This window comes from Physeter macrocephalus, chromosome 18, assembly GCF_002837175.3.
Source record: "Physeter macrocephalus isolate SW-GA chromosome 18, ASM283717v5, whole genome shotgun sequence".
Classification (NCBI taxonomy): domain Eukaryota; kingdom Metazoa; phylum Chordata; class Mammalia; order Artiodactyla; family Physeteridae; genus Physeter; species Physeter macrocephalus.
This window is the reverse complement of record NC_041231.1, coordinates 83260783-83288208: the sequence shown is the minus strand read 5'-3', so window position 1 is coordinate 83288208 and position 27426 is coordinate 83260783. Positions and strand designations below refer to the sequence as shown.

The 27426-nt window shown below is 41.5% G+C and overlaps 1 protein-coding gene across 1 annotated transcript in view; it reads left to right on the top strand.

Moving 5' to 3' along the window:
- Positions 1-27426, top strand: part of PKHD1 (PKHD1 ciliary IPT domain containing fibrocystin/polyductin) — a 429330-nt gene that overhangs the window by 154140 nt on the left and 247764 nt on the right. Inside the window, exons 36-38 of the mRNA XM_024121891.1 lie at positions 3887-4099; positions 25068-25278; positions 26001-26158. Of these exons, the coding sequence (XP_023977659.1) occupies positions 3887-4099; positions 25068-25278; positions 26001-26158 (582 nt within the window). The remainder of the gene's footprint in view (positions 1-3886; positions 4100-25067; positions 25279-26000; positions 26159-27426) is intronic.

The following is a 27426-nucleotide window of genomic DNA, read 5'->3' as shown; positions in this document are numbered from 1 at the left end:
AACCCGTGTCCCCTGCATCGGCAGGCGGACTCTCAACCACTGCGCCACCAGGGAAGCCCCGGTTGATTGATTTTTATAAAATTACCCAAGGTCACTCGTGGGACATACTCAGCTTTCATGAACAATCATAACAAGCAATGTAAGGGTCACAGCCAAAGGCTGATTTCAGCCCAGCTCTTTAGTTCAGCTTTCAGAAATGGGGTTGAGCTCTATAAAGCGGAGAAATGAAGTCCTCCCACTGCTCTCCCATACTCAAATAACTATCCTTTAAAGCAGCCTGCTGTATATTTGACTTAAGCTAATAAAGTGTGAGGATGAAAACACTTGGGGCCTTGGCACAGAGACAGATTAAATATAAACTTTCCGTTCCTTCACACCAAGAAACTTTCGCCTTGGTTATCACATATCAACGAAAATTAGCTGAATTCCGCATCAAACTCTCTTCCTTTATTTACCTAGGTTTCTTATACGTACCTGGCACTGATAAGGTAAGGAGGGAAGGCTTTTTAGCAGGGAAGAGCGATTATTGCATTAATTAATTAGTCCTATTTATAGTACTCTTGACAACACAAGTCATTCATGTTTTGGGGCTGAGCTTTTCTCCCTTCATTAGCGTCATAATTAGTTCCTGTCAGTAAACGACATTTTCAAATTTCTACCAGTTTGCTTCAGTGTATTTAACATTTTGCTTGATGGTATAAGGGACAAAACCCAGGTTATAAATGTACCCACTAATCCTTGTAATCTGCCTCAAATCCTTTTCGGAATGAGGCGAGGTATATCTACATTAACAAAATTAAAATAAACCACAGATAAACAAGCCATAGGCAAAGTTACTTAGGTTAACACGTGTTTTTCCTTAAAAGTAACTATGATAGATAATGAAATTAATGAAATAATTAATGGAAGTTAATTTCCTAATTAATGAAAAAGCTACTTGGGAGGGTTTGCAAAGTGGATAGAGCTTGAGTGCCTCTGTCAGGTGGTCCTGGTTCTAATGCTTGCTCTGCCTCCCCCAGCTCACTGTCTGCTCTGAAATACGGAGCGTGACATCACCTCCTGGGCTTGTTTGGAAGGTCATTTCAAACAACATAGCTAAAGGTACTGGCATATGGTAGGTGCTTAATACATGTCAGCTCCCTTGCTTTCCCCATAATCTCGTTTGAATTCCTGACTGTGCAGGTAATCCCTTCCTCAAGTGGTTTTCAAAGTTCCCTGCAGGGTAGGTGGTGATATTCAAAGTTCCCTGCAGGGTAGGTGGTGGCGAGAGAACATGAGGTCCCTGTCTCCATCAGTGTCAAATGCACACTCGACTGCATCTTTGCAGATGCAGATGCCAAATGTTCTAGAGCTGGAAGGAGCCTTAGCAAATGAACAATTCTGTTCTGCATGTCGCCAAGGGGCAAACAGACCATCCCTCAGCAGTGAGTGGGACAGATTTGGAAACTGAGTAGTCCGAGGCCCAGCAATTTTGTGAGACTTACTGAGGGTCATTCAGAGGTCAGTAGCAGAGGGGACAGGAACCTGATCCAATATCCTGTCTCCATCACTGGTTCATCTCGGTTCAGATTCAGATTTCCTGACTGTTCATAATGGTGGGACCCATTGCCCAACCCATGGTCCACCAGTTGAAGATAATTAGTTGGGACATTAACGACACATGGCTGTGAGTGGAAAAGTTCTAGTGAACTCAAGAAGGTGGCCTGTACTACAGGTCACATTTCTTCCCTCTTGTTCACAGCAGGATGCGTGATATGATTGCATTTCTAATGGTTATTCTTGTCATCGTGATGAAAATGGAAGGGAAAATTAAGGTCAGAATTGCCAGCACGCCCTTTGGAAGTCTGGTAAGCAGTGTGGTGCCAGTCAAGCATCATGCCTTTAGGTCACCAAAGGAGAGTTGCTTCTTGGGTCAATTACCTTAGACTGTGATCTCTACGCCATATTTGAAAAGGGACATCAGGACAAAGGAGGGTGAGGTGTTGGAAGGAGGTGGTCTAGTAGGGCTATTACACCACTGCATTAAGTGTCTACTAGGTCAGACCTAGGACCAGGGATCTACAAGCATCATTTCAAGAAATCTCACCATAAATCTCTGAGGGAAGAATTCTATCCGTGGACAATTTATAGATGGTGAAACTGGCTACCTACGGGGGTGTGTTGTTCTAAAATGTGGCTGAAAGGAAAGAGCACTTTAGAGGTTGAATCCAAGTAAACACTCTGTGACTGTTATTGATGGTGTGTGGCTCGGGCTTTAGGATCAAAGATAAAGGAGCCAAGGAAAGCTGAAGAGAATGTTAGAACAGAAGGTCAGGGGAGGAGTGGCCTCCATCTGTATTGGTCACTATCTCTGTACTAAGATGGAGATAACAGAAACGACTAAAAGTGTCTTGGCCTTTTTCTTCGCTTCTTCTCATTCCTCCAGCACGTGTTTAAGTACAAAACAACAATCCAACTCAAGGATTTGGTACCTTGGATTCAGGACTACATTTAGCAGATGGAGTCTCTGCTCTTCACTGGCCCTCACCATGACCCTCCTTCTTCCTGTGGAATCTGCCTTTTGAGCCACTTCTGCCACTTGCCTCCCCCGCATTCTGGGCTTACCTTTAGCTCATTGAGACAATGTGTGGACTTACTGATTCAATGTCATAACAATATCCTTTCTGAGAAAATGGGAGTGAGTGTGTGTGTGTGTGTGTGTGTGTGTGTGTGTGTGTGTGTGTGTGTCTATAAGGAAATTCAGGTACTTAAAACAGATACTCTAAAAGGATATAACCATTTATTCATTTACTCAGCAATTATATATTGAGTGCCAACCTTCTCCCAGTCACTGTTCTAGACACAGGGAATATAGAAGTGGACAAAGCAGATAAGTGCCCTCATGAAGCATGCATTCCTGGGGGGTGGGAGGGCAGACAGTAAACATGTAAATATATAGTATGTCTGATGCTAAGCGTTATGAAGGAAAATATACGTGGGTAAGGGGCCAAGGCATGCTATTTTCTCCAGGCTGGGGAGGGAGATTTGCTTGCTCCAGATTTCCTTTTGAAGCCTGGGTACATGACTCAGTTGATGGTAGGATATGACACCATGTTTGACAGTCCCACTCAACTCTATTCAATGGAGCAGAACAGTTCCTTGTGGAAATCAGTGTCTATTGTCCAAAGAAAAGGATAATGGATGCTGGTCAGCTAAAGTGCTAAAAATTTCATAGTGCCTCCTAATTACAGTTCCTTGTACTGTAATTCTTATAATGGTGGCATATTTTCTTCTATTCCTTATTTCCTATTTACTGTTTCCCAGTTTTTTTAAACTTAATTTTCTAAGCTGCTGTTACATGGTAAAAAGGGTGACCTTCTCGTTTCTTATTTAACCAGTCCTAAATTTCTAGGCATTTAGGTTATTGTCATTAAAAATACTCTAGGGCTTCCCTGGTGGCACAGTGGTTGAGAGTCCGCCTGCCGATGCAGGGGACACGGGTTCGTGCCCCGGTCCGGGAAGATCCCACATGCCGCAGAGCGGCTGGGCCCGTGAGCCGTGGCCGCTGAGCCTGCGCGTCTGGAGCCTGTGCTCCGCAAGGGAGAGGCCACAACAGTGAGAGGCCCGTGTACTGCAAAAACAAACAAACAAACAAACAAACAAAAAAACTCTAAATGAAGCTGCTGTGAATTGTGATAGCCATCCTAAGCTAGATTAGTAATATAGTGCTTCTGCGCCTGGGTGTCTGATCCACTCAACTGTGCTTCTAGAAGAGGAGGCAAGATAAAATGAGTCTAAATTTCAGCAGAAGTACATAAACGAAGAGGATTTCATCAGACACTGGAACTGTCAAAAGGAAGTTAGCCTCATTCTGCCAGAGACTGACTGTCTTCTCTTTGGCTATTAGGAGGAAAGCTGATTTTCCTGGACCCAGGACCCATCGAGCTCAGAGCACACTTCATCCTTGTTTCTGACGGTGGAGAGCTCAGGATTGGATCCGAGAACAAGCCCTTCCAAGGCAAAGCTCAGATCAAACTCTACGGGAGTTCCCACTCTACCCCCTTCTTTCCGTATGGAGTCAAGTTCCTGGCTGTGAGGAATGGAACCCTTTCCCTGCATGGTGAGTGAGGCAGTTGACCAGAGGAACTGAGGTAGAGCTGTGTGTGTCTAGCCAAGGTTCAGACAATGGGGAAAATGATAAAACTACTTCCATCTCTTTGGCTGTTAGTCGCAGAGGCAACAAAGTCAATTAGAGCATGAGTACTGTTTCCTTAAATAAGGAATATTAACTGTGATGATACTCATGGCAGAGTGTACTGTGGTTCTCAGTTATTTGCCCTCCTTTCTGTCACCTCTGCCCACTGTCAGGTGACTTTCAGTGCCTCCCCGTGGGTGGACCATACTTCCTTGTCCCGCTGAGAGTGGGCTTAGCCTTGGACTTGCTTTGGTCAATGGAATGTGAGCAGAAATGATGTACTGCATGGCCAAGTATAAGTTTTGAGAGCCATTGTGATACTTTGGTCATTTTTCTCTTTTCCTTCTGCTTGAGAATAGCTCATCCCCCATAGGGATAGGGGCAGCTCCTTAAGCTTGGGCAGAGCTGCATACTGCTCCTATGTCTGTGTGTGAGGAATAAACCTTTGTTGTCATGAAGCACTGAGATTTGTGTTTGCAGCTGCAGTTTAACCTAGTGAAAACTGACCAATATGGTTACTTACTGTTACTTAGCCTACACGCATGGCTGTGTACACTGGTGGCAGCCCAAAGCAGAGACAACTTCACTTTGTTGTTGTTGTTGCTGTTTTCACCCCCCTGGGAACAGGGTTCAGTTAGAGTTCTAGCTAGAATTTTGTTACAGGTGGGTTGGTGTTTATGGATTCCTGGGAAAAAATAGGAATTAGACTATAATGTGTTTCTGCTACAATTTCCTTTGCCTTTTGATAACTTCATCCCACTTTGCAAAATGGACATTTTTATTTTCCTTGAGATTCAGGAAATTACTAAATGTGCCAGGATAATCCTTAGTATCAACTAGAAAATGTAAGTATAACATGATGAGCTTGGAGTGTCTTTCAGTGGATGCTTATATACATTTGATTACATAGCACGAGCCAAAGTGAGATCAAAAATGTGGGCACCAGGTAGTAGCCTGATCCCCAGAAAATGTGACATTCTCTACATTGGAATTTCTGTGCTGACATAGCAAAATAAGACCCTGCCACCTATCACAGAGTAGTTATTCTAGGCATGGCATGTGGCTACGCTGAGGAGTCACCCTTCTTGCTCCATTAAGGCTCTGTCCATCACAAATTGTGGCCCTCAATCATTGTCTACTAAAAGCCCTCTTTTGCCTTTTTTGGCTTACTATGAGAGGAAGTGAGATCTTATCATCAAGCATTTATTAACTGTTGACCATGGACCAGCCAGAATGATACACACTGGGGACAAATTTTGTAAGGATTAAAAAACCCACAATTATCTAGACAGAAATTCAAAATACCTACAATATTGATTCTTGTGTTCTACTTCTAGGGAGGACCTTTTTCTTCCCATATTCCTCAGCAAGCACTTATCGATCTTGTAGCCCGGGATCCATGAGGGGCTTCTGTCTATTCACAGGTCAGCGATGGTCTTCGAGTGTTTGCTATAGTCTAACAGCCAGTTAGGTCACCAACCCAGTGTGCTGCTATTTACCATTGAGGAAACACAGCTGGAGAACAAGAGGGCACAGATCAGTGTTTCAACCAGCCCATAGGCCATCTGAAGTATCCTGAAGCCTAACAGGGATCCTCTGGTTTGAGAGCCACTGTCCTATAAGATGCAGATGGCACAACTCTTGCTCGAAATGGAAATTCACCTGAAGAAGAATGAAACTCTCCTAATTCTTTTACTCGGCTTCTTTCATTCCAGCCCCCCTTTTTTTCTCACATTCTATTATGAAGGATCAGCAAAAGAGTTTACAAATATACCTTTATGTTCTTGTATTGTAAATGTACCCTGTGCTCCTAACCTTTGTGTTTTAACAGATGTCAAGTTAAGAAAATCCCTAGGACCACTGCTTATAATTAAGATGGGGCAATTAAAGCAAAGTAGATATTTCTAATGTGTTTTGAGAATTCTGGAAGTTACAAGTGTTGCTACTTTATCTTGGTGATGTTACTGGATACTGAGAGTGCAGACGCCTCCTCTCACCTGCTTCCCTCATTTCCGTCTTCTTCCGTCCTCCTCCTCTCCCAACACTCTTCCTCTCCTCTTTTTCCCTCTCCTTCCTCTTCCTCCACCTCTCCTTTCCTGTATTCCCAGGACTAGGGTGTCATCAATGGCTGTTTTACCCATTTCCCCACAGCCCTTTCAATGTAGGCCTGAGTAGAATCTCTCATGAACCACAGAGCTTGCACACTGAACACAGGCGAAATCAAGCTGTTTTCCTCATTGAGGTAATGCTGCTGCATCTCATCCATTTGAAAGAAATAGTATGTAGGAAAGAGCTTAGCCATTGGGTGAGAAGGATTCCCTTCTGCCTTCTCTGGCAGAGAATCCCAGTCACAGCCTGCGGTCCATCAATCCTCTCCCTTCTCTCTCCCTCACCACCTGAGGTCTCAAACAGACTTCCCCTCTGGCGGTGTGGTGGTATATCACGGTTAAAATCGTTACGTAATTTCACTGGCCTTTTCCCAGGGCCAGAGGTGGGTCTGGTGACACTGGGGCTTTAGGGAAAAACTAATTTTCTTTTGCTGTCAAGTATGCAAAACAGTGAGCAACTTGATTCACTGCTTTGCCCCCAGAAGGTCCCTAAAGACCCAACATTCACTCAGCTTCCCAGGATGCTGTAGGGAGGAGATTCACCAACTTTAGTGCATGGAAGATTTTAAAAATAGAGGTTTCTGTACCTCACTTCCAGAATCTGACTCGGTGGGCTTGGCGTGGGCCCAGGAATGTGCATTTCAATGGAACCCTCAGGTGATTTGATTCAGGGGGCCCACTGACTACACGTGGAGAAACGCTGTTTTTAGTGGTTTATATAAGTTTTGGAGTCAGAAATCAGTCCAGTTCTGCCATTCATCACCTAAGACCTTGGGCAAATCAATCTCTATAAAACCAGGAAAACATAGTTCCCACCTCATAGATTTACTGCTTGTGAACTGCTCCAAAGTATCTGGCACACGGTTAACACTACAGCACTGTTAGTTATGGCTATTCTCATGATATTTTTCCCCTCAAAGCAGTGAGTCCCCTGTGCCTATGATCTCATAGTTTCTTTCAGGGGTGAGGGATGGAGGGACTTCTATTTGGCACGGGTCCATCTGTGTCTGGAGATTTTTCTCCTTATTCATGTTCTTGTCTACCTCTTCATCACAGCAAGAGAGAGGTTTTAGCTTTGGAGGTCGTGAAGGAACGACATTCCTTTTTCTGGGTTTGGGAGTGGATGGGGCAGGCTGGGTTCTGAATCTGTGGTGGAGGTTAGATGGCTTAGTAAGTTGTCAGCTGCACACTTTGCTATGTGAATATGACTAAAGGGTCGCAGATTCTTCATCAGTGTGGGGTTTGGGGGGCTGTTTTCAATGAGGAAATTTCACTCTTGCTTTTTACCCCCCACCCTCGGTCTGCCAATTACAGGTTCACCACCCCAGACCGAGTGCCAATCTCACGTCACTTTCGAGGGGGTCGCTGTCAGCTTGGGCAAGTTGAATTTTTGACAATCTAATTACAGCCCTTGCTTCCACAGTGGGAGTCTGAACAGGATGGTGGGGCTTTTATTGATTGTTCAGAAGGGAAATTTATCAATGTCTCTCACTTCATTTCCAGTTCCTCCCTGAGAAATTTGGCTGACAGTTTCTTAGGAGAAAAAGCCATCTTCTGGCCTTGAATGGACTTCTGTCTTTGTCCTTTTCAAGAAATTACAAGATCAGGCATTAAATATAAATGGAAGTTTCTGGGAAAAGCGAGAATGTGGGAACATGTTTGAGGAAAACGCTAGTATAATGTTATGAACAGGAGACTTTTGTAGGAATAAATAGGAAAAAAGGAGTTTAAATAAGCAGGTTTAAATACAGTTTGCTTCCCTTCTCAAAGTACCAAATATCTGTATGTAAACTCCATGCTTTTTAAGAGTACTGTCTATGGACACTCATATTCTGTTGCTAAAGGGTATCAGGCTGTCTGGAAGCACAATATTGTGTGCATGGAGTTGATAACGTGTGTCCTGGGCAGTGGTTTTCCTACCGGGCTCCACAAAATCTGAATGTTTCCTGGGGGAACTTCAGGGGTTCTGCCAACAATGAAGTATTTGAGGATCAAGCTATAAAGGTTTAAATTGCTCAAGTAATTGCTTCACTGCTTTTATCTCTAGCTTAAATTTGTGTTAAAGTAATATTTCATTGGAAGAAAGAGTTCTTTTACTAAAATAGTGACTAAAAATGATTCAAGTAGCTCATCTTTTTTTCTTTTTTTAATTGAAACATAGTTGATTTACAATGCTGTGTTAATTTCTGCTGTACAGTGATTCACCATATATATGTGTGTGTGTGTGTATATATATATATATATATATATACACACACATTCTTTTTGTATATTCTTTTTCATTATGGTTTATCATAGGATATTGAATATAGTTCCCTGTGCTATACAGTAGGGCCTTGTTGTTTATCCATCCTATATATAATAGCTTACATCCCTCCTACACTGTTGGTGGGAATGTAAGTTGGTACAGCCACTATGGAAAACAGTATGGAGGTTCCTCAGAAAACTAAAAATACAATTACCATATGATCCATCCTTCTTATTTTGTGGTCTCTTGGTGCTGGGGCAGGTAGAAGAGGTGAGGCCGGTGCTGGGCAGGTAGAAGAGGTGAGGCCGGTGCTGGGCAGGTAGAAAGATGAGGCAAGAAGGTTGGCCAGCCTTTTACTGAACCATGCAGTTGTATCCTCTGCTGGGCATTGCTGCCTCTCTGGATAATACTGTCTGACTGCTGATTCTCTCTCCTTGACCACTGGAGTCCTGTAGGAAATCTTCCCACTGTTTTCCAGTGTGGAAGCCCCACCTGGGTTTGCAGTCCCCTTAGCTTCCACCAGAAATTTGGCTCAAGTTAAGCTACCTTCCCCAGAATCCACTTGATCCAGAGGAAACTTACAAATCTTTAGACACCAGAGATGTTCCTCTCAGCACCCTTTCCTCTGTTCTCTCTCTAAGTCTCCTCTCCCCTGCTCAGATAAGCATGGGTAGCCCACACATATGCTGCATATGCAGACATCCAACCTGGGAAAAAGAAGCCAGTCTCCTTTTCTTGCAGGCAACTGTTATGACTGGTACTTTTGAAGCCCTTTTTCTTTGCTTAAATGGAGAGAAGTAGCCTTAGATCTCCCTGTATGGGAAGGAGAGGAAAAGGCCATGGCTGTTCACTGAGGCTAATGACTCACCCCCATCTCTGAGAACTTCTTTGAATTTCCTCTCTTGGTTGATCATGTAGCTGGGGGCTGGGGTCTGTCCACGTGTGGCTCAGATGGTGGAGTTAGATTAGCCTCCTTTAAATAAGCCCCAAGGAAATGTCTGCTCCCTGTCTGTTTATGGCTCACATACAATGTGGGTGCTTATCATCTTTTGTCCCTGGCCTGGGTCCTCTTGGTGGGTTTGGGGGACTAGAAGTCTATGCTCAACAGTTTGCTACATATGTGAAAGGGTGCTGCAAAAGGATATTAGGTTGAAAGGGAAAGCAGCTGGTGTGTGTGTGTGTGTGTGTGTGTGTGTGTGTGTGTGTGTGTGTGTGTGTGTGTGGTTTTATTTGATTTAGGGGTGGGAAGAAAGTAAGATCAAAGTGAAAGGAGAAATAGAGGAAGAAGGATGAGAGAAATTAAAACCCTATTCGTTGCTTTCTGTAATCTTAAATTCAAACACACTTCAGTCCAGCATGGCAGTTCTGGTCAGCTGGTATGTTGTGGCAGATGATAATTACTCAGTCAAGTTAATGCTGGTGAACGTGGTTCTGGTGGACTTGGAACCCTCAGCATGTAGGATGGCCAGTGACTAATGACTGGTTCTGTATTCAGAGCACCTGAGGATTGGTCCTTAACTATGTGTCTCTGAAAATATAACCAACACAACCAACAAAAGTGAGGCAGAAATTTTTTCTGTTGCCTAACAAGGCTTCAAAAAAAATCCAAAATACAACTATTCTGTATGTGCAATAGAAGAAACATATCTGGTAAAATCTCATTGATTCTTAACTGAGATAACTTAAAATTTGTAATTGCTTGATCTGGACTAGAGTGACCTTGGAACAATGGATTAGAAAGGGTTCCTTCCATTAAGAGTATAAAGCACACCTTAAGGAACTCATTTAAATGCTTTAAAGTGAACATGCTGTTTTTAAGGTCCTTAGCATTTTAGGTGTTTACATGTAAATGTATAATGCTAATTAGAAATGAGTTCTAGCTATCCCGATAATCCAAGTACAGCAGGAATCCCGCTTAGAAACACATTATAAGATACTTTAAGTTTCTACGTATACCTGAACATCTTGGCATTCGTCAGATCTTTTTTGGTGGCAAGTGACAGAAAACCCAATTCGAACAAAAGATAAGGGCACTTATTGCCTCATATAACTAAAACAACTGGAGGCACAGCTGAGTCTAGGTGCTTCGATGAAGTCATTAGGCCTTTGTTTCTCTGCAGCTCTAGGTTCTGCTTTCTCCTGAACTGGCTTCATTTTCCAATCTGACTCCTAGAGGTAGAAATAGGCCCCTGTGGCTACAGATGAAATAAGGGCTATTTTCCAATGACTATTTCTGAGCAAATTCCAACATTTCCCCTCATCAAAATTTCACAACCCCTTTGTTTTTCCCGTTTGGCTTTTAACACTGTCTAACATATTATATACAATTTATTTGTGATATTTATTGTACTTATTCTAGTGTTTTCCTTAGTAGAATGTATGTATCATGAGGGCAGGGATTTTCATGTTTTGTTTTGTTTTGTTTTTTTATTGACAATATCCTAATCCCTACAACAGTGGCTGGACTCATAGTAGGCTTCCAAGAAGTATATGTTGTGTGAATAACTGAATGAAAAGCTTAAGCAGAAGACTCAGGATTAACTTTGACCCTGTTTGGGTCATAAGCCCATCACTGAAGCTGCTACTGTGGCTGGGGAAGTGATGCTCTTACTGGCTGGGATGGAGCAAGTGTATGATTGACCCCCCAGAACTACCTGGTCTGAGACTGAGAGAGGATGATTCCTTAAAATTAGAGGTGTGTTATCTAACCAGAATAAGAGAATGAGCAAGTAAAAACAATAGCTTGTCTACTTTAAAAATATTTGACAATCTGACATTTTTACTACTTTTACTAATTTGGAATTGAAAATTAATAAAATTTTACTGGATATTTCAAACCTGTTTAGTTTGGCTAGGAAAATAAGAAAAATTCCAATCAATTACTTCACTAAGCAAAACCAAATTCACTATTGATAGAAACACAATTAATAGAAAATTTAGAATTAAAAAATGTCTAACAACGTTGTGATATTTTCTAGATTCAATTATATTTAGAAAGTGTTATTGAAAGTATCAGGTTGATTTGTAAGATAGTTTTTAGTTAGGGGATTCAGGATCACATGGATCTTGATCTGGACTGGCCACTCTTGTGTAAATATGTATCAATACATCCCGGGGAATGGCCAGCTAAGGCATCACTATTGCTTATTAGGGTTTGGCCCAAGCCAAAGAGAACCTCTCGTGAACAACGATGTATCATGTGACTAATTCTTGACTAAGCTATGAAGGGGATGGACAACAAGCTTGTGTTCCTTCCTTATCCCTAAGGCCACACAAGACACTGGGGACTTTGCCCTTGATGGAAGACAAGTCCAGCATAACCAGTCAGTCCAAGAAGAGAGGAGAACACACTTGCCCCAATGCTAAGGGGAGAGCTGGTCTTGCCCACCTATTCCAGGCCTTTCTTGAATAGGAGGCAGAAACCAGGGAGCTGCCTCCTGGACCCTTTTCCCTATCCTTGTAAGGGGAGGAGGGTAAAAATAGAGACCTCCCCTTTGTTTGGCCTAGTGAATTTTCCATCCCCTGGGACTTAAAAGCAGAGTCATTGGCATGTTATAAATATTGGTAGTATAGTAGAGTCTTTAGACCATATGAAAGATAAATTAGGAAGGTATTTCTCAAATTAGAACAATGGATTTGTTTTAGAACCGTGAACTACTTCCTTCTAAAATTCTAACCGTTGATAGAATGAAGTATGAAAATAGTACATAAGGCCTTAAATTTCCTATCTAAGCCCTTATGGTTCCAAAGGTTTTTCTGTACTTCCTTTTGGCAGTGTTAGTCATGAGTGAACAAGTCTCTGTATTAGTCAGCGTTCTCCAAATAAATAGAACCAATGTGATATCATAGATATACGTATAGATAGATAAGTATATAGATAGATATAGATACAGATATATAGATATCACATTGGTTCTATTTATCCAGAGCACCCTGCCTACAGTGACTATACAGTGACTTATTCATTCACTAATTCACCTATTTATATATACATTAATATAGATATATATACATATGAAGAAACTTATTATAAGGAAATGGCTCATGTGATTATAGAGGCTGAGACCTAGGAGAGCTGATGTGTATGTAGCTGTAGTCTGAGTCCAAAGGCCTGAGAACCAGTGGAGTCCGTGGTGTTAGTTGCAGTTCAAAAGCCAGCAGGCTTGAAACCAAAGAGCCAGAGTTTCAGTCCAAATCTGAAGCCTGGAAGAGACCAGTGTCTCAACTCAGCAGTTAGGCAGGAGTTCCAGCTCACTCAGGCTTTTTGTACTATTCAGGTCTTGAATGGATTACTGGATGAAGCCCACCCACATTAGAGAGGACAATCTGCTTTACTGCAGTCTATGGATTCACATGTTAATCTCATCCAGACTCACCTTCCAGACATGCTAGAATAATGTTTGGCTAATTCTCTGGGTACCCCAAAGCCCAGTCAAGTTGACGCGTCGCCGTTACTAAAGTGGATCCCATTTTCTATAACTGACCCTGTATCATATCTTAGACACATAATCCAGGAAGGTAGCAAGCCTCTTGTCTTGACACAAAACTTTCCAAGGGAGATCCATGCCTTCCTTTGAAGATTTCTGTAGTTTACTTTCTCCTCCTAGGTCATGAGGATCTTGGCTGACATTCTGCATCTTCTCCAGATGAACTTGGCCTTGCTCAGTCACAGAGCACTCACTCATCTTCCTCTGGATGAGCGTTAGGAGCGAGGACCCTGGAAGTAGGCTGCTTGGCTCCAAATGCCATCTCTACCACTAACTGTCGGGTGGTCTTTGAAAAGGTCAACTCTTCAGTGTTTCAGTTACCATATACAAGTTGGAGAGATGATTCTAAAACATTTCTCATGGTGCTGTTAGGTGGTTTAAATGTATCAAAACATGTAAAGCACTTAGCACAAGGACAGGCATTGAGTAGTTACTCAGTAAGTATTATTATTTTTATTTTTATTATTAATTATATGCCTACAGTTTTGATTCGATGAAGCTGCCTCGCTATTCTGAGAAGGCTGGGATGGTGTTTATTGCTTTTCAGTAATCTGTCATCTGGAAACATGGTTGTCATTCTTGATACCCCCATCTCTATCGTTCCCCATATTGTGTCCATCACTAGGTCTTGATTTTAATTCTTGGGTAACTCGTTTACTTCTCTCCACTTCCATGACTATTACCTTAGTTCATGATGCCATAAACTTGTGCCTGGACTATTGTTTAAGCTTTGTAGTTTATCTTTTAGTTGCTATTTTCATCCCTCTCCAATTCATTGTTTACCCTGGAGCCAGAGTGATCTTTTCACAGATGATCTGTGTTCATCATCACAGATGATGAACAGATCACATGATCTGTTCACATCACACCTCTGCTCAAAACCTTTAGTGGCTTCCTGTTGTCCCTGGGAAAAAGTGCAAAATTTCTAACATGGTTATAGCACCCTCTCTAATGCAGGTTTCTGCCTGCATCTCCTGCTGTGTTCTCCAACCCTCACTCCTCCCTCACTGCGGTGCTTTTCAGTCTTAGTAACCTTCTTTTAGCTTATTAAGTGGTTAATATAGTCTAGATTTTACATACATTTTTTACATTTTTGAGTACCAAAAGAAATTCAGCTTTGTTAAGTAAATGGAATGCTCCATAGGCAGGAGCATGTGATTTTTCCTTCAAAGAGAATTCTTCTACATGTATCATCAAAGCAATATTATTAATAGTATTGCTTTCAGCCTGGTCCTGAAGAAGGAGTATCACTGGATTGGGCATTATATTCAGTATTTGTTAAAATTGGATTTTTACCAAGATCCTGGCACTTTATAATTTTCAAAGCTGCTTCCCATTCTTTCCTCTCATTTAACTTTCACAACAACTCTGTGAAGTAGGAATGACTGGGATTGTTACTTTCATCTCAGAGGTGATGAAACTGGAGCCCGGAAGGGGAGTTAACTAGTATTCACTCCATCCTCTTCATAGGCTTATGATGCACGTGGGCTTTCTGTTATTTTGCATACACATAGCTGGTGTTTACCTGTGGCAGAAAGATAAACAGAAGATACTCCTTCCAGGTTTCTGGAGCATTCTTCCTAATTTTAATTTTTTCAGGTTATTTTGGGATTCTAAGTAGGGCTTTGTTCCTTTTGGTTCGCTTTGTAATATTCTTGATAGGGGTACAAGGAACCTGCTTCTTCACCAGTTTGTTTCTTATGTTCAGTATTTTTTATGGCATTTTCTGATTTCTATAATGGCAAATCTACAAATATCTTCTTTTATGGTTTCTGCCTTTGATTTCATGTTTAGAAAATTCTCACCTATACAAACACTATAAAAAATTTATCTATTTGTTTCCTGGTACTGTTATTGTTTTTTTTTTCTTTTTCACATTAGTGTCTTTAATCTAGGGTCAGCAAACGATGGCCCATGGGACAAATCTGGCCCATTGCCTATTTTTGCAAGCAAAATTTTACTGAAGCACAGCCATGCCCATGTGTTTAGGTGTTATCTATGGCTGCTTCATGCTGCCATGGCAGAGCTGAGTTGCAGCAGAGACAACCTGGCCTGCAGACCAAAATCTATTCATTGTTTGGCCCTTTATAGAAAATGTTTGCCAACCCCTTCTTTAGTCCATCTAGAATTTATTTTGATATAGTGTATAAGTTAGTTATTTAATTTTTTTCCCAAATGGTTGGTCAATTTTCTCAACACTATTGATGCAACAGTGCAATTATGGTATGCTGAAAAATGGCCTCCAAATATGTTCACACCCCAATTCCTAGAACCCATGAAGGTTTGGCAAAAGAGACTTTGCAGGTGTGATTAAGTTAAAGATTTTAAAATGGGGAGATTATCCTGGATAATTCAGATGGGCCTGATGTAATCACATTGGTCCTTATCAGAGGGACACAGGAGGAGTCAGAGGAGAAGGAGACGCAATGGTGGAAGCAGAGAGAGGAGTGATGTGTTTGAAGATGAAGGAGGGGCCACAAGCCACAAGCCTCAAGCCAAGGGATACAGGTGGCCACTAGAAGCTGAAAAAGACGAGGAAACAGAGCCTCCAGAAGGAAGCAGCCCTGTCGACACCTTGATTTTAGCTCAGTGAATCCAATGTTAGAATTCTAACATCTGGAACCATGAGACAGTACATTTGCATTGTTTTTTTGAGACACTAATTTTGTGGTAATTTGTTATAGCGGCAATAGGAAACTAATACATTTCCCTGGGAATTTTAAATGTTACCTTTATCAGACACTAAATTCTTATTTGATACAGGTACAGATTAATGTCTTTTATAAATAAAGAGCTTTTTAGAACAAATTTAATATCTGGCGATGGGTGAGAATAGACATATCAGTATAATTAATGCAAATGACCAACATGACTGCATGTGGAGAGGGCTTGGGTTATCCTGTGCTCACAAGGAGGGAGAGATTCTTTTTTATTCTAATGAGTTTTCTTTTATCTTCGCCTCATTAGTAATTACAGAAATGCAAATTAAAACAAAAGTGATTTTTTTTTCCCTTAACCATCAACTTCACCAATATTAAAAAAAGTAGTAGAAAGTCTGAGGAATGGGCATTCACATATACTGCTAATGTGTATAGAGTATGTGCAGTCTTTCTGTAAGGCAATTTGGTAATAATATCAAAAGGTTAAAACTAGGCATATGCCTTGATATGGCATGTCACTTTTAGGAATTTATACTAGTGAGACGATCATAAGTATGCATAAAAATTACGCTCAAGAATGTTTACATCTGCACTGTTTATGAAAGAAAAATATTGAGAAAAAACTGAATATGAAGAAATAATGGATTAGTATATAAAATACAGATTTTTAAAGTGGGATACTATGATGCTATAATGATATTAAATAGTATATAATACAATTGTAAAATGTTCTTTCTCCATTAAGTAAAGAAAATTTCACAAAATGGTATGTACAGAATTATAGCATTTTTGTTTATATGTATATGAAATATTGTCAACATATGAATACAGGAAAAGAAGGACAGAAAAGACATATATTAATCTGTTGTAATAAGATCATGGATGCCTTTATTGTCTTCTTTTGCTTCTCTATATTTTTATTTTAAACATGATACATTTATTGCCTTTCTAAAAGGAATTATGTTATTAAAAAATAGCTCTTTCCTCACTGTCACCTCCACTCCACAGCATAATCCATAGCAATGATTATCAAAACAATTGTCTATCTGGTCAGAAATATGTCTGAGTTTTTATATATTTTTTTTGACATTGAATAGAAGTGGATGTTAAAGATACTCTACAGAAGTCTTTATCTCTGACCAAGTGGATCTTGCCCCTCTAACTAACGAACTTTCCGCACAGTTCTATAGGGCCTAAGAATGGCATTTGTTGAACTGGCCTGAAATTCACACAGGAGCTAGGAATAGCATTCCAGATGTTTCCACTTATCTCACAATATACGATTTCCTTGGTATTTTGAACTTTATCCTTTGATTCTTCTCAGTCACTTTTTTTTTTTTTTTTTTTTTCTGTACGCGGGCCTCTCACTGTTGTGGCCTCTCCCGTTGCGGAGCACAGGCTCCAGACACGCAGGCTCAGCGGCCATGGCTCACGGGCCCAGCCGCTCCACGGCATGTGGGATCTTCCCAGACCGGGGCACGAACCTGTGTCCCCTGCATCGGCAGGCAGACTCTCAGCCACTGCGCCACCAGGGAAGCCCCCTGATTCTTCTCAGTCACTTTTAAATCATAGTAGCAACAGTAAAGCTCAGATCGGTTAAAATAAAAAGTTAGCCTTTCTTTCATACCTCTAGGAAAGGCCTTCAATTATAGTAGGGCTCATTACACCATCCAAATACCCTTGGTTAGCCTTGGTCTAAAGCTTTGTGCCAAAAGAATGGCAGACTTCTTAGCACTGGGGACAGATGCGGTACCCAGGTCTTTCACTGCAGGGCAGAAATGTTTGCTGAGCAGCTGTGTGTGGAGCCAGCTGATCTGCACATTTAGAGAACGGCTCCATCAGTACCGCTGGAGATTGACCAGTAAGGATGCAGGAGGCTCACAGTGCACACACAGCCAATCTCATACAGGATTCCCCTGCCAGAGTTTGTCTTCATCCAAGGGAGAAATCACAGCGAGTGATTCTCAAGGGCAGAGGGAAATGGTGCACGCAAAACGCCTCCATTCCATCTCTTTGGTTTGCCACATAGTCTTGTATTAATGCTAATGTCACAGTCTTCTGTTCTGAAGTATAGTAAATTGGATCACCTCCGATTCACAAGTGGTTTGGGTGCAAAGAATTCCCTTCTAAGTTGGTTGTTTGCATCTTGGAATACACTTGTTTAAAGATGACTGGGATTAACAGATACACACTACTATATATAAAATAGATAAACAACAAGGACCTACTGTATAGCATAGGGAACTATGCTCAATATTTTGTAATAACCTATAAGGGTAAAGAATCTGAAAAAGAATAGATATATATGTATAACTGAATCACTGTGTTGCATATCTGAAACTAAAGCAATATTGTAAATCAACTATACTTCAATTAAAAAAAGAAATGCTGATAAACCTATGGTTAAGGGCCCATGTCAGCCCTCAAAAGTGTGTTTTACTTTTCTGTCTAATGCTAAGGGGAGTCTAGCAGCTGACCTCTGTGTATACAAATAATTGTGTGGGGAAGCAGGTCCATTTTCAACATGGGATGTCAGGGACACATCTCTCTGGGCTCTCATCCCATTTGGACTCTACTATATCAGTCTTTTCTTGTTGAGTACTAGTGACAGAGGGTGCTAAGTTCCTCTGCCATGAGAGTGGCTTCTGTGGCCCAGAGGTGACACGATGGCCTGGCACAGTGTGGGTTCTGGGAGCAGAGAGAGCCAGCTTAGATGGGAGGTGGAGTAATCAGCCCTTTCCTAATTCCTCTGGTTACTTATAACCTTCTGCTGTTGTTAGGGGTAGTATATGATCAGAGAATCTGGGCCAGCTGCTGGCAGGGGGAGGGGAACTGAGAAACAGTAGAAAGCCAGGGTTTTCTCTCCCCCCCTTTCCTCTCAAAGCTCATATCCTGCTACTCTACCTTCTATTGGCAGATGGATGAAATGAACAGTGGGAAACAGGGCTCACGTACAAGAAATGCTGGGCAGATGCCCAGAGCTTAAAAATTACAAAAAAGAGCAAGGAGATGGGGGAGAAATGAGCCCTCAAACGGGTGTATGGAGAACTAAAACTTTCCTTCCACTGCATTATTATCTTTAATTATGGGTAAATGCATACCTTCAGTTTTTTGGTTTTCTTCCTTCTGATCCTCTTACATTCCTCTTCATCTGCCCAGTCTTTGAATGACGATGTTCCCGTGGGCTTGGTCTTGAATATTCTTCATTTATAATATGTACTTTCTCTCAAGAAACCCCACTTATTCCCAGCGTTAACCTTTATGCACATATTTCTTTATATATCGAGCCTCAGACCTCTCTTCTGAGCCCCAGACTCAACTTTTTACTTGGATATTCTCTTTAGTATCTAACATGTAACCTGTCTAAAATGGCCATCTAAAACTGAATACTACTAGAATATAAACTACACAAGGGCAGGGATTTTTGACTGTTTTTTCTCGCTACTGTATTCCCAGTACCTAGAACAGCACATGGCACATAGCACACAGTAGGTGCTCAATAAATATTTATTGAATGGATTTGTTATCTTTTTCCCAAGTTGTCCCTGTTGTCTACCAACTTGCATCAGCTCTGGATCTGTGAGGCATTATTAACCTTTTTCTCCTTACCTTTAGAGCCAATCACATAGTCCTCTTGATTCCCCTAAAGGTACCTCAAATTTTTATACTCCTCTCCAGATCCGCTGCCTTACTCTTATTCAGACCTCCAGAACTTCTTGTCTGATCTACTACATTAGCCTTCTACAAACTGCAGAAGGCTTCTACATACACCTCTTACTTTTATGCACTTTCTTGCAATCTACTCTTCATGCCACATCCAGTGTGACGCTTAAAACCATAAATTTGATCAAGTTACTATTCTGAATAAGGTTCAGTTCCTTTAAAGCAGGCCAAGAGGGTCCGGCATTATTTGTCCCAGCCACACCATGGCTTCTTATTCATCTGCTCCAGAAACCCCCATCTCCATTCAGTCCCTGGAGCACATCAAGCTCCCTCCTTCCCCCCTGGCTGGCTCCTACCCAGCTCAGGAAATGACTCAGACTTTTCTCGTTCTCCCCAGCATGCAGTATATACAGTTTCTCTCCCCTCAGTTTGATATGTGAGCTTATGAACTTAAAATATGGCTGGTCTCACAACAGTATGATTCCTTAGTTGTCATGTGAAATATTTCTTTGGTGGTTTCCAGACCACTTTTGGAGTAAACTCTGAGCTCTTTGGGAGGGCCTGCAAGGTCCTTCCAGGGCAGGTCCTGCTCACCTTTCCAGGTGCATCCCCACTGACCCTCCTCAGGTCCCCATCCCTGCCATACACCTGCATTCTGGCTGTGCCACCTCTATGGCAGTTATTTGAATGTGTCATGTTGGCCCACACCATTGTGCACAGTGTTGCCTTTGCCTGTAGGGCTCTGCCCATTTTGTCCTCCGCTCCACCGTGGCTTATCCTTCAAGACCCAGCTCAGTTGTCACGTCTTCTGGGAGGCAGTCCCAGAAACAACCCCTGCCTCGGTGTGAGGTGTTCCATGTCTCTTCACTGGCGGACCCTGGGTGTCCCTCTGTCTTAACACTTAACAGAGTGCATTTGTGATTTTTTTGTCTATTTCCTGTACTATTCATGGACTCTGGAGGACAGTGACTCTGTTCCCTTTATGTCTGTCTTGCCAGTGCTTGACAGATGCTCATCTACACAAAAGAAAAGATAGCATTCATTGTTTTGCTATGGATAATGGTGAAGCTGCATGCAGAAATAAGGGGAAATAATTTACATATATTTGAGAAAAATATTTCTAGTTCTTTTGTGAATTTCTATATATTTCTGTTCTGATGTGAACATGATTTTGATGAAATGATTCTTTCCTCCCTCTTTCCCCCCCTTCCCCCCTCCTCCTGCCCTTTACTGATTTGGAAAGGTCTTGGCAGTTATTCACTTGGAATAAATTGAACGACTGAAGTCCTACAAAACAAACAGAGGATAATTAGTGATTTTAAAGTGTGTTAACCCACAAAGTGATTTTCTTTCTCTCCATGACCATTTGGCAAGACGATTCTCTGGGCCTGTGTAATTATGGATGAATGGCACTGAAATGCTTGAACAATAATTTGTAGGAAATACAATTATGAGTAGAAGTCATTAGTGGGAGTAAATGAGTAGTTTGTTGGTTAACAGGTCAAAGTTGAAAGCCCAAAGAGGTTAAACATTGTATTAAATTACGAGTCAAGAGCATAATCTTTTTTCTTGTAAGCATATGCATAAATTACTGAGCTTTTTAAACTGTATTTTTATATGGTTTTTCTTTTTTTTCTTTTTCATTTTTTATTTGTGGTACAGAAAGGAAGGGAGACACCCGAGCTGGGTTTCTGAAGAGTTCTGTGAAGTGAAATGACTCACATTTGAAATGTGTACGATGCTGTTTTCATCAGAGAAGTCGGTCCAATCCACCTTGTATGGCTTTTAAATAGTATTTATAAAGTAAAGGATATAATGTTTTGAGTATCAAAGCTAACTGGGTACAGTTAATAAACAGTTACTTCCAGAGGCTAGAATTCCATTAGGTGTCCAGTTCTTTGGTTCTGGATTCAGAAGAGCCAGTTTTAGAACTTGGCGCTGACATCTCCTACTGTGTGATTTTGTCCTGGAAGCATTATTTTAGCCTCCTAATCTACACAGTCTGTTAAAAGGAAAACAAAACAAAGCAAAACCCAGAAAACCAACAGTTCTTACTTCAGAGTAACACTACTTAGCATAGGTTGGATTTATTCTAAATTCTCAATAATGTTTGTGTTGTTTTTCAACTTTTTACATGCTGGATATCATATGCTCATTTAGGTATATATCTGATGAAGGTTTATTAGTGATTGTCCATATGGCAATCGTCAGAATAATTTAAATCCCTATGAGTTGAATGCTAATCATGAACCCAGTTGAATGCTGTGTTAGAAATTGTGACATTTGTAAAGGAGACATGAGGCAGTGGCCCTGCATTCAAGGTGGGGCAAGAGACATATGTACTGTAATAATTACAGAATAACTTAGTATAAAATATATGGTGCTGACTATAGGTTACATCACTCAAGTCTCCCCAGGCCTCCCTGAACACTCTCAGCCTGTGGGTATTTCAATAGTGATAACAGAAGTATTCCTGCTCACCTCCCCCAACTCTCACAGATCCTCCAGCCCTTACCAACATCCCTGCCTGCTTGTAATAGGTGTTCTCATGACAATTTCATCAGTTAGTCTATTTTCCTCTTATTTTGGTTTTCTTGGTCATTGTGCTCCCTTCAGGAAGGCAGCTGGGGCCTGCCTTGCTGCCTTTGCTTCTGGTACCTGCCATGAAAATACTGAACACAGGGTGCCAAGGGTGCAGACTTTCATTGCTGCCCAGGTGGTCCAGCCCTCAGGTGTGAGAGGGTTGTGCTCTATGATGGAACCAAAGAAAACCACTGTTGCCACTTGGGGTCCCACCTGACCATCTGGGTGCCAGAGCTTTGGGGTGCTTGCTTCTCCATGTTTCCATCATGATTTTCCTCCTTCAGTACATATTTATTGAACACTTATTATATACAAGACACTGTGATATGCATTGGTACTATGATGGTGGGCAAGTATAGGTATAACTTCTGCTGCCATGTTTAATAGGGGAGATGGAGAATGACAGTAATAGAGGTCAAACCACATGTGTTAAGTGCTAGAAAGGAGAGGGACACAGTGATACCACAGATTGTAAGTCAGGGTTTGACCTAGTTTGGAGGTCTCAGGTTTCTCTGAAGGACCAAGTTGAACATCATTCTGAAGAATGAGGCAGAGTGAGTTGATGAAGGAATCGCAGGCAGAGGAGCATCAGGTACAAAATCCATCTGGAGAGTTCCTTCAGGTTCTTTCCTCAGGTTCAGTCATGGGTCCATGAGAGAGAGCCCATGTCTGAGACAGACCCCGTACCATCTCTGTCATCTTTTCCTATCTGTTCCTTTGTGGAAACTTCTTCTCCCGTGCAAAGCAACTCAGTCAAACGGCCCACAGTCCAGCCAGACATGTGGCGTGCCTAGTCCCAGACGTACACTGACCTTTTACTCAATAAGAACCCCCTTATCACTGTGGCGTCTATAGGAGGCAGTGGACATCAGCATGGGCTGAAGTGCTCCCTGACATCCAACAGAAGGGGTGAGGCTTGAGCTGTTTGTAGGAGAGCAGATGAGGGGAAGAAAACTGGGCACCCGGTGGAAGGGATAGAACAAGCAAAGGAGTAGAGGTAGGAGTGATCCTGTTAAATGAGAAGAAGTACAGTAAAGAGGCTTCCTGGAATGGAGAGTTTATTCAGGAGTCAGACCATACAGTGGAGTCTGATTAAGGAGACTCTTGAAAGTCAAGAAGGGAATTTGTGCCTTTGTTACTGAGTACTCTAGGCAGATACTGCAGGTTAATGAACAAAGAAGGGATGTAATTAAAAAAGAACAATGCCTAATGGTCAGAAGAATAAAAGCTGTTTGCAGAGTCTAGCTCAGGTGATTATTAAATTTATTTTGACATTCTCCAATTTGAGATGATGGTAACTCATCCAAATATCCATATCTGCTATGTAGCTGCAAATATGAGGCTGGCACTCATCAGACACTCAGGTTGATGTTTTAGTCAGACATGTAGAGGTGTGTTGTTTTTGCAATGAGAGCGAATAAATTATGAGATAATTTTACTGCTTTCTAGAGGCTCTGTCAACATTTGAAAGGTCTTAAGTTTATGTTAATAGTTAAAAATTCACTTCAAAGATCCTCTGATTTTTTTCCATTCATTCTGACTTGACTATTATTTATAAGAATGATTAGCTAAAAAATATCTTTGTTGTGCCTATTCTTGGTTCTGCCACATGTAGCTGCTTGTTGATAGGTGCACAGCAGGTGTTTGTTGAGTATTGACTGAGTATTATGAACCATTGAGCACAGCGTTTAATAGAATTTTGTCCTTGACAAATATTTTCTATGCATATTAGAGATTTTTCTGTGCAGACATTCAAGAACAGATCATAGAAATTCACATATATATGCATATACATCAAAATAGACTTTATTTCATTTATTGTTCCCAAAGGTTAAAATATACAAACCAGGAAAAAAATTAAAATTATTTTCTTTTTGGGATGATTTATGTCTTAATTTTCACCTGCTCTATAATTAGAAATTTTGAACTCTGGGAATTTTTTTTAAGATAAAATTATTGCCCAAGTAAACTTGGGAAATTACATCGTTAACCCAGAGACCTTCCTAAGCCTAGAACAACATTACTGGTACAATGCCCCCGCCACCCAACATAGACAAATAAATAAAGAGGGAAGTTTAAAATAATTTGAAAATGATTTATTGTTGCCCACCTCTGTAGTTAGAGATTCAAGTATTATTACTTTACTGCAACAAGGGAGGACAGGAAGTTGCTGTGGGCTAGAGGTAAATTATGATCTATTGCGAAGGAGGAAGGAAATGTGCTGAGGAAAGGAGGAGTTGGGAGTAAACCTTGTGTTTTCTGAGGTATTGCTTCAGGTAATGGCTGGAAAAAAATCTTTGCCTTGACCCTTGCTGGAAAAGGCCAGAGTAAACTACGAGACTGGTTAAGGAGCAGCATACTGGTTTGGGGAGGATCAGACGGCTGCACTGAAGCCTAAAACAAACCAAGGTATCTAGAGTCACACGTTCCCCCTTGTTCAGCTTTGCTGAGCCATCCTGTCCTGGATACACCTTGTCTTAGAGTCTAAGGGGATCACTTAATACCCTAAGACTTAGGACAACCATTCTGAGGGTAATTTTGACTTTTAACTCTACTATTACTATTTGTACAGCGAGTTGAAGTCTTCAGTTTAGAAATACATGGTGAACTTCTATCTTGGAGAGTCTACTTGGAAGAAGAAAGAGGTGACAAATTTCATCCTCAAAACAGTGTGATGCAAGGAAGGAAGAGAGAAGACTAAAATATATTGAGGGTCTGTTATGTGGCAAGGTCCACACTAGTTGTTTCACAGATATTTTCTCACTGAATTGTCCTAAACCCCCAGGAGGGAAGGCTTTGCTGCTTCTGCTTTGTAACTGAGGAAACTGAGACCCACCTTTAAGTTTATCACCCAAAGAAACATAGTTAGACTATGGCGAGACTGTGATTCAAGTGTAAAGTTAGTCTGACTCCAATTCCTGTGTTTTTCACCCCATATCATTCTCTATCCTGGATTACTTTTATTGTCCCTGTGTGACAGACAAAAAAACCCAATATCCAAAAAAGTGAAGGCATTGTTTCTATTGAGCCTGAAGCTTGCTTTCCCAGATTCTTCTTTCACAGGAATTTTTTGGCTGAATAACATCGCGTTCATATTAAGTTTTAAAAATGTCTAAAGGCAAGTTTCCCTCGGATTTGCTTTAGGTTCACTCCCAGAAGTAGTGGTCACCCATCTTCGAGCAGCTGCCTATGCCCGTGACACAGTGTTGGCTCTGGAAGATGCTGTGGACTGGCACACGGGGGATGAAGTCATTGTCATCAGTGGGATGGGTGCAGAAGGCACCAAGCCCTTGGAAGAGATTGTCATTGTGGAGACTGCGCAGAATACAGACCTCCATCTGAGGTCACCCTTGAGGTACTGCATGTCACCTTGGCTCCTTTTAGATGGAAGAAGATGAGGTCTTCACTGTGTTGGTGTCTGACATTTGTTTGTCTTTCAATAACGTATTTTTACATTAAATAATAGTAGACATTTTGACAAGAAGATTACAAAGCATGAAACATTTGGAAGATTAAGACTTCTTAAATAAGTTTCTCTGGTAAGACTCTAGAACTTTCGTCTTGCAGTAGATGGTCAGTGGAATAGTCAGCATAGTTCCTAATTTTCACATACTTGTGATGATAGTTCACTCTTCTTTATCTGAGTTTCGAAAGAAATAGAGCCCCAGATGGAGAATTAGGCTAATTTAGTGGCTTACTATTCCTAATAAGATTTGGAGTGATACCAGTCAGAATGGCCATCGTCAAAAAATCTACAAACAATAAATGCTGGAGAGGGTGTGGAGAAAAGGGAACCCTCTTGCACTGTTGGTGGGAATGTAAATTGATACAGCCACTATGGAGAACAGTATGGAGGTTCCAGGGAGGGTGGGAGGGAGGGAGACGCAAGAGGGAGGGGACATGGGGATATATGTATACATATAGCTGATTCACTTTGTTATACAGCAGGAACTAACACACCATTGTGAAGCAATTATACTCCAATAAGGATGTTAAAAAAAAATAATGCAACAACAACAATAACAAAGATTTGGGGTGATATCTTCAGATGTGTCATTTTCTTTTTCTTTGTTTCAGATATTCTCACAACTCCACAGAGAACTGGGTGGCTGGAGAGCTCCATGTTCTAAAGGTCATGGTGGTTCTCCTCAGCAGGAGTGTTACCATACAGGGAAATCTCACTGATGAGAGGGTGCAGCTCCTTGCTGCATGCCAGACGGCCAATGCTTCAGAAGGTAGAGAAGCATTTTGTTGGGAAGTCCAGTGGGTGAAAAAGAATGTTCTTACTGTCCAGTGATAAGTGGTATGGTTGACTTCTTTCAAGTGCGTGTTCCTAATATTCTGTAGTTTTCACAATGCTCTTGATAAGTCATCATTTCCCCTCCTGCCTTCAACCCCCTTGTGAAAGAGATAGACAAAAAGTATCTGCTTGGGAAAGTAATTATTTTTCTGGGGAAAAATATTCCTGTTAAATAATGAAATCTGGAGAGTGGAATTAAATTTCCAGGTTAGAGGTTATAATGAAGTCTTGACACTGATTCCAGGCCTCTTCTAAAATTCTCAGGAAAACTGATTAATGCCAGAGTCAGGGATACAGGCAGCACATTCTTATGGGTTAGACCTGTAAGGCTCTTCCCTCCCTCCACTACCCCCACTTTTAGAGTTTGTTTTCTGAGTGAAATTACCACATACTTTAAGTAAGTGGTTGAAAAAGTCAATTTATCTTCTAGAAGAACAGGCACTGAATCACACTGATGTACCTATTAAACATCTATTTCAGGGATGGTTAGTTTAGTAGGTTATGTTTTGGTTTCCCAGGCTGTGGATTATGAAGCTTTCACATGTTGTGAAGACATCATTTGTCAACTTTGGTCCAGGATGGTGTGGGTGTCAAGGATGACTCCCAGGCATGAGCTCTGGATAGATGAGGAGGCTATTTATTGATATGGGAAGAGGAACAGGTTTTGGGGGTGGGAGGGTGGAGATCAGGAGTTTAATTTTGTACGTGTCGGGGCTGAGATGCCAGGCCAGCATGTGAGTAGAGATGTCTGGTAGTGTCTGGAGCCTGGAAGAAACGTCAAGGCTGGAGTTAAAGATTTGAGTCATGCCTATGTATAGCTGCCTGTGGGTGAGATGTTGGGATGTGGTTGGGTAAGAGGGACCTTGATTCCACTCCCCACCCCTCTAGTCACCTAGCTCATAAATGTGTCATTCTGAAAAAAATGTTTGCATCCAGTGGGTTAGAATCCAGTGACTGCCAACTTTAACAATTCTGCTGAATTGGGGCCTGCAGTCTATTCAGACTCTCTTGGTAATTCTCATATAGGTATTCTCAGATCATATTGTACAAATCATGGCATTTGATCATGCCGCAAGAGAGACCATGCTGGGCTTCCCTGGTGGCGCACTGGTTGAGAGTCCGCCTGCCGATGCAGGGCACACGGGTTCGTGCGCCGGTCCGGGAAGATCCCACGTGCCGCGGAGCGGCTGGGCCCGTGAGCCA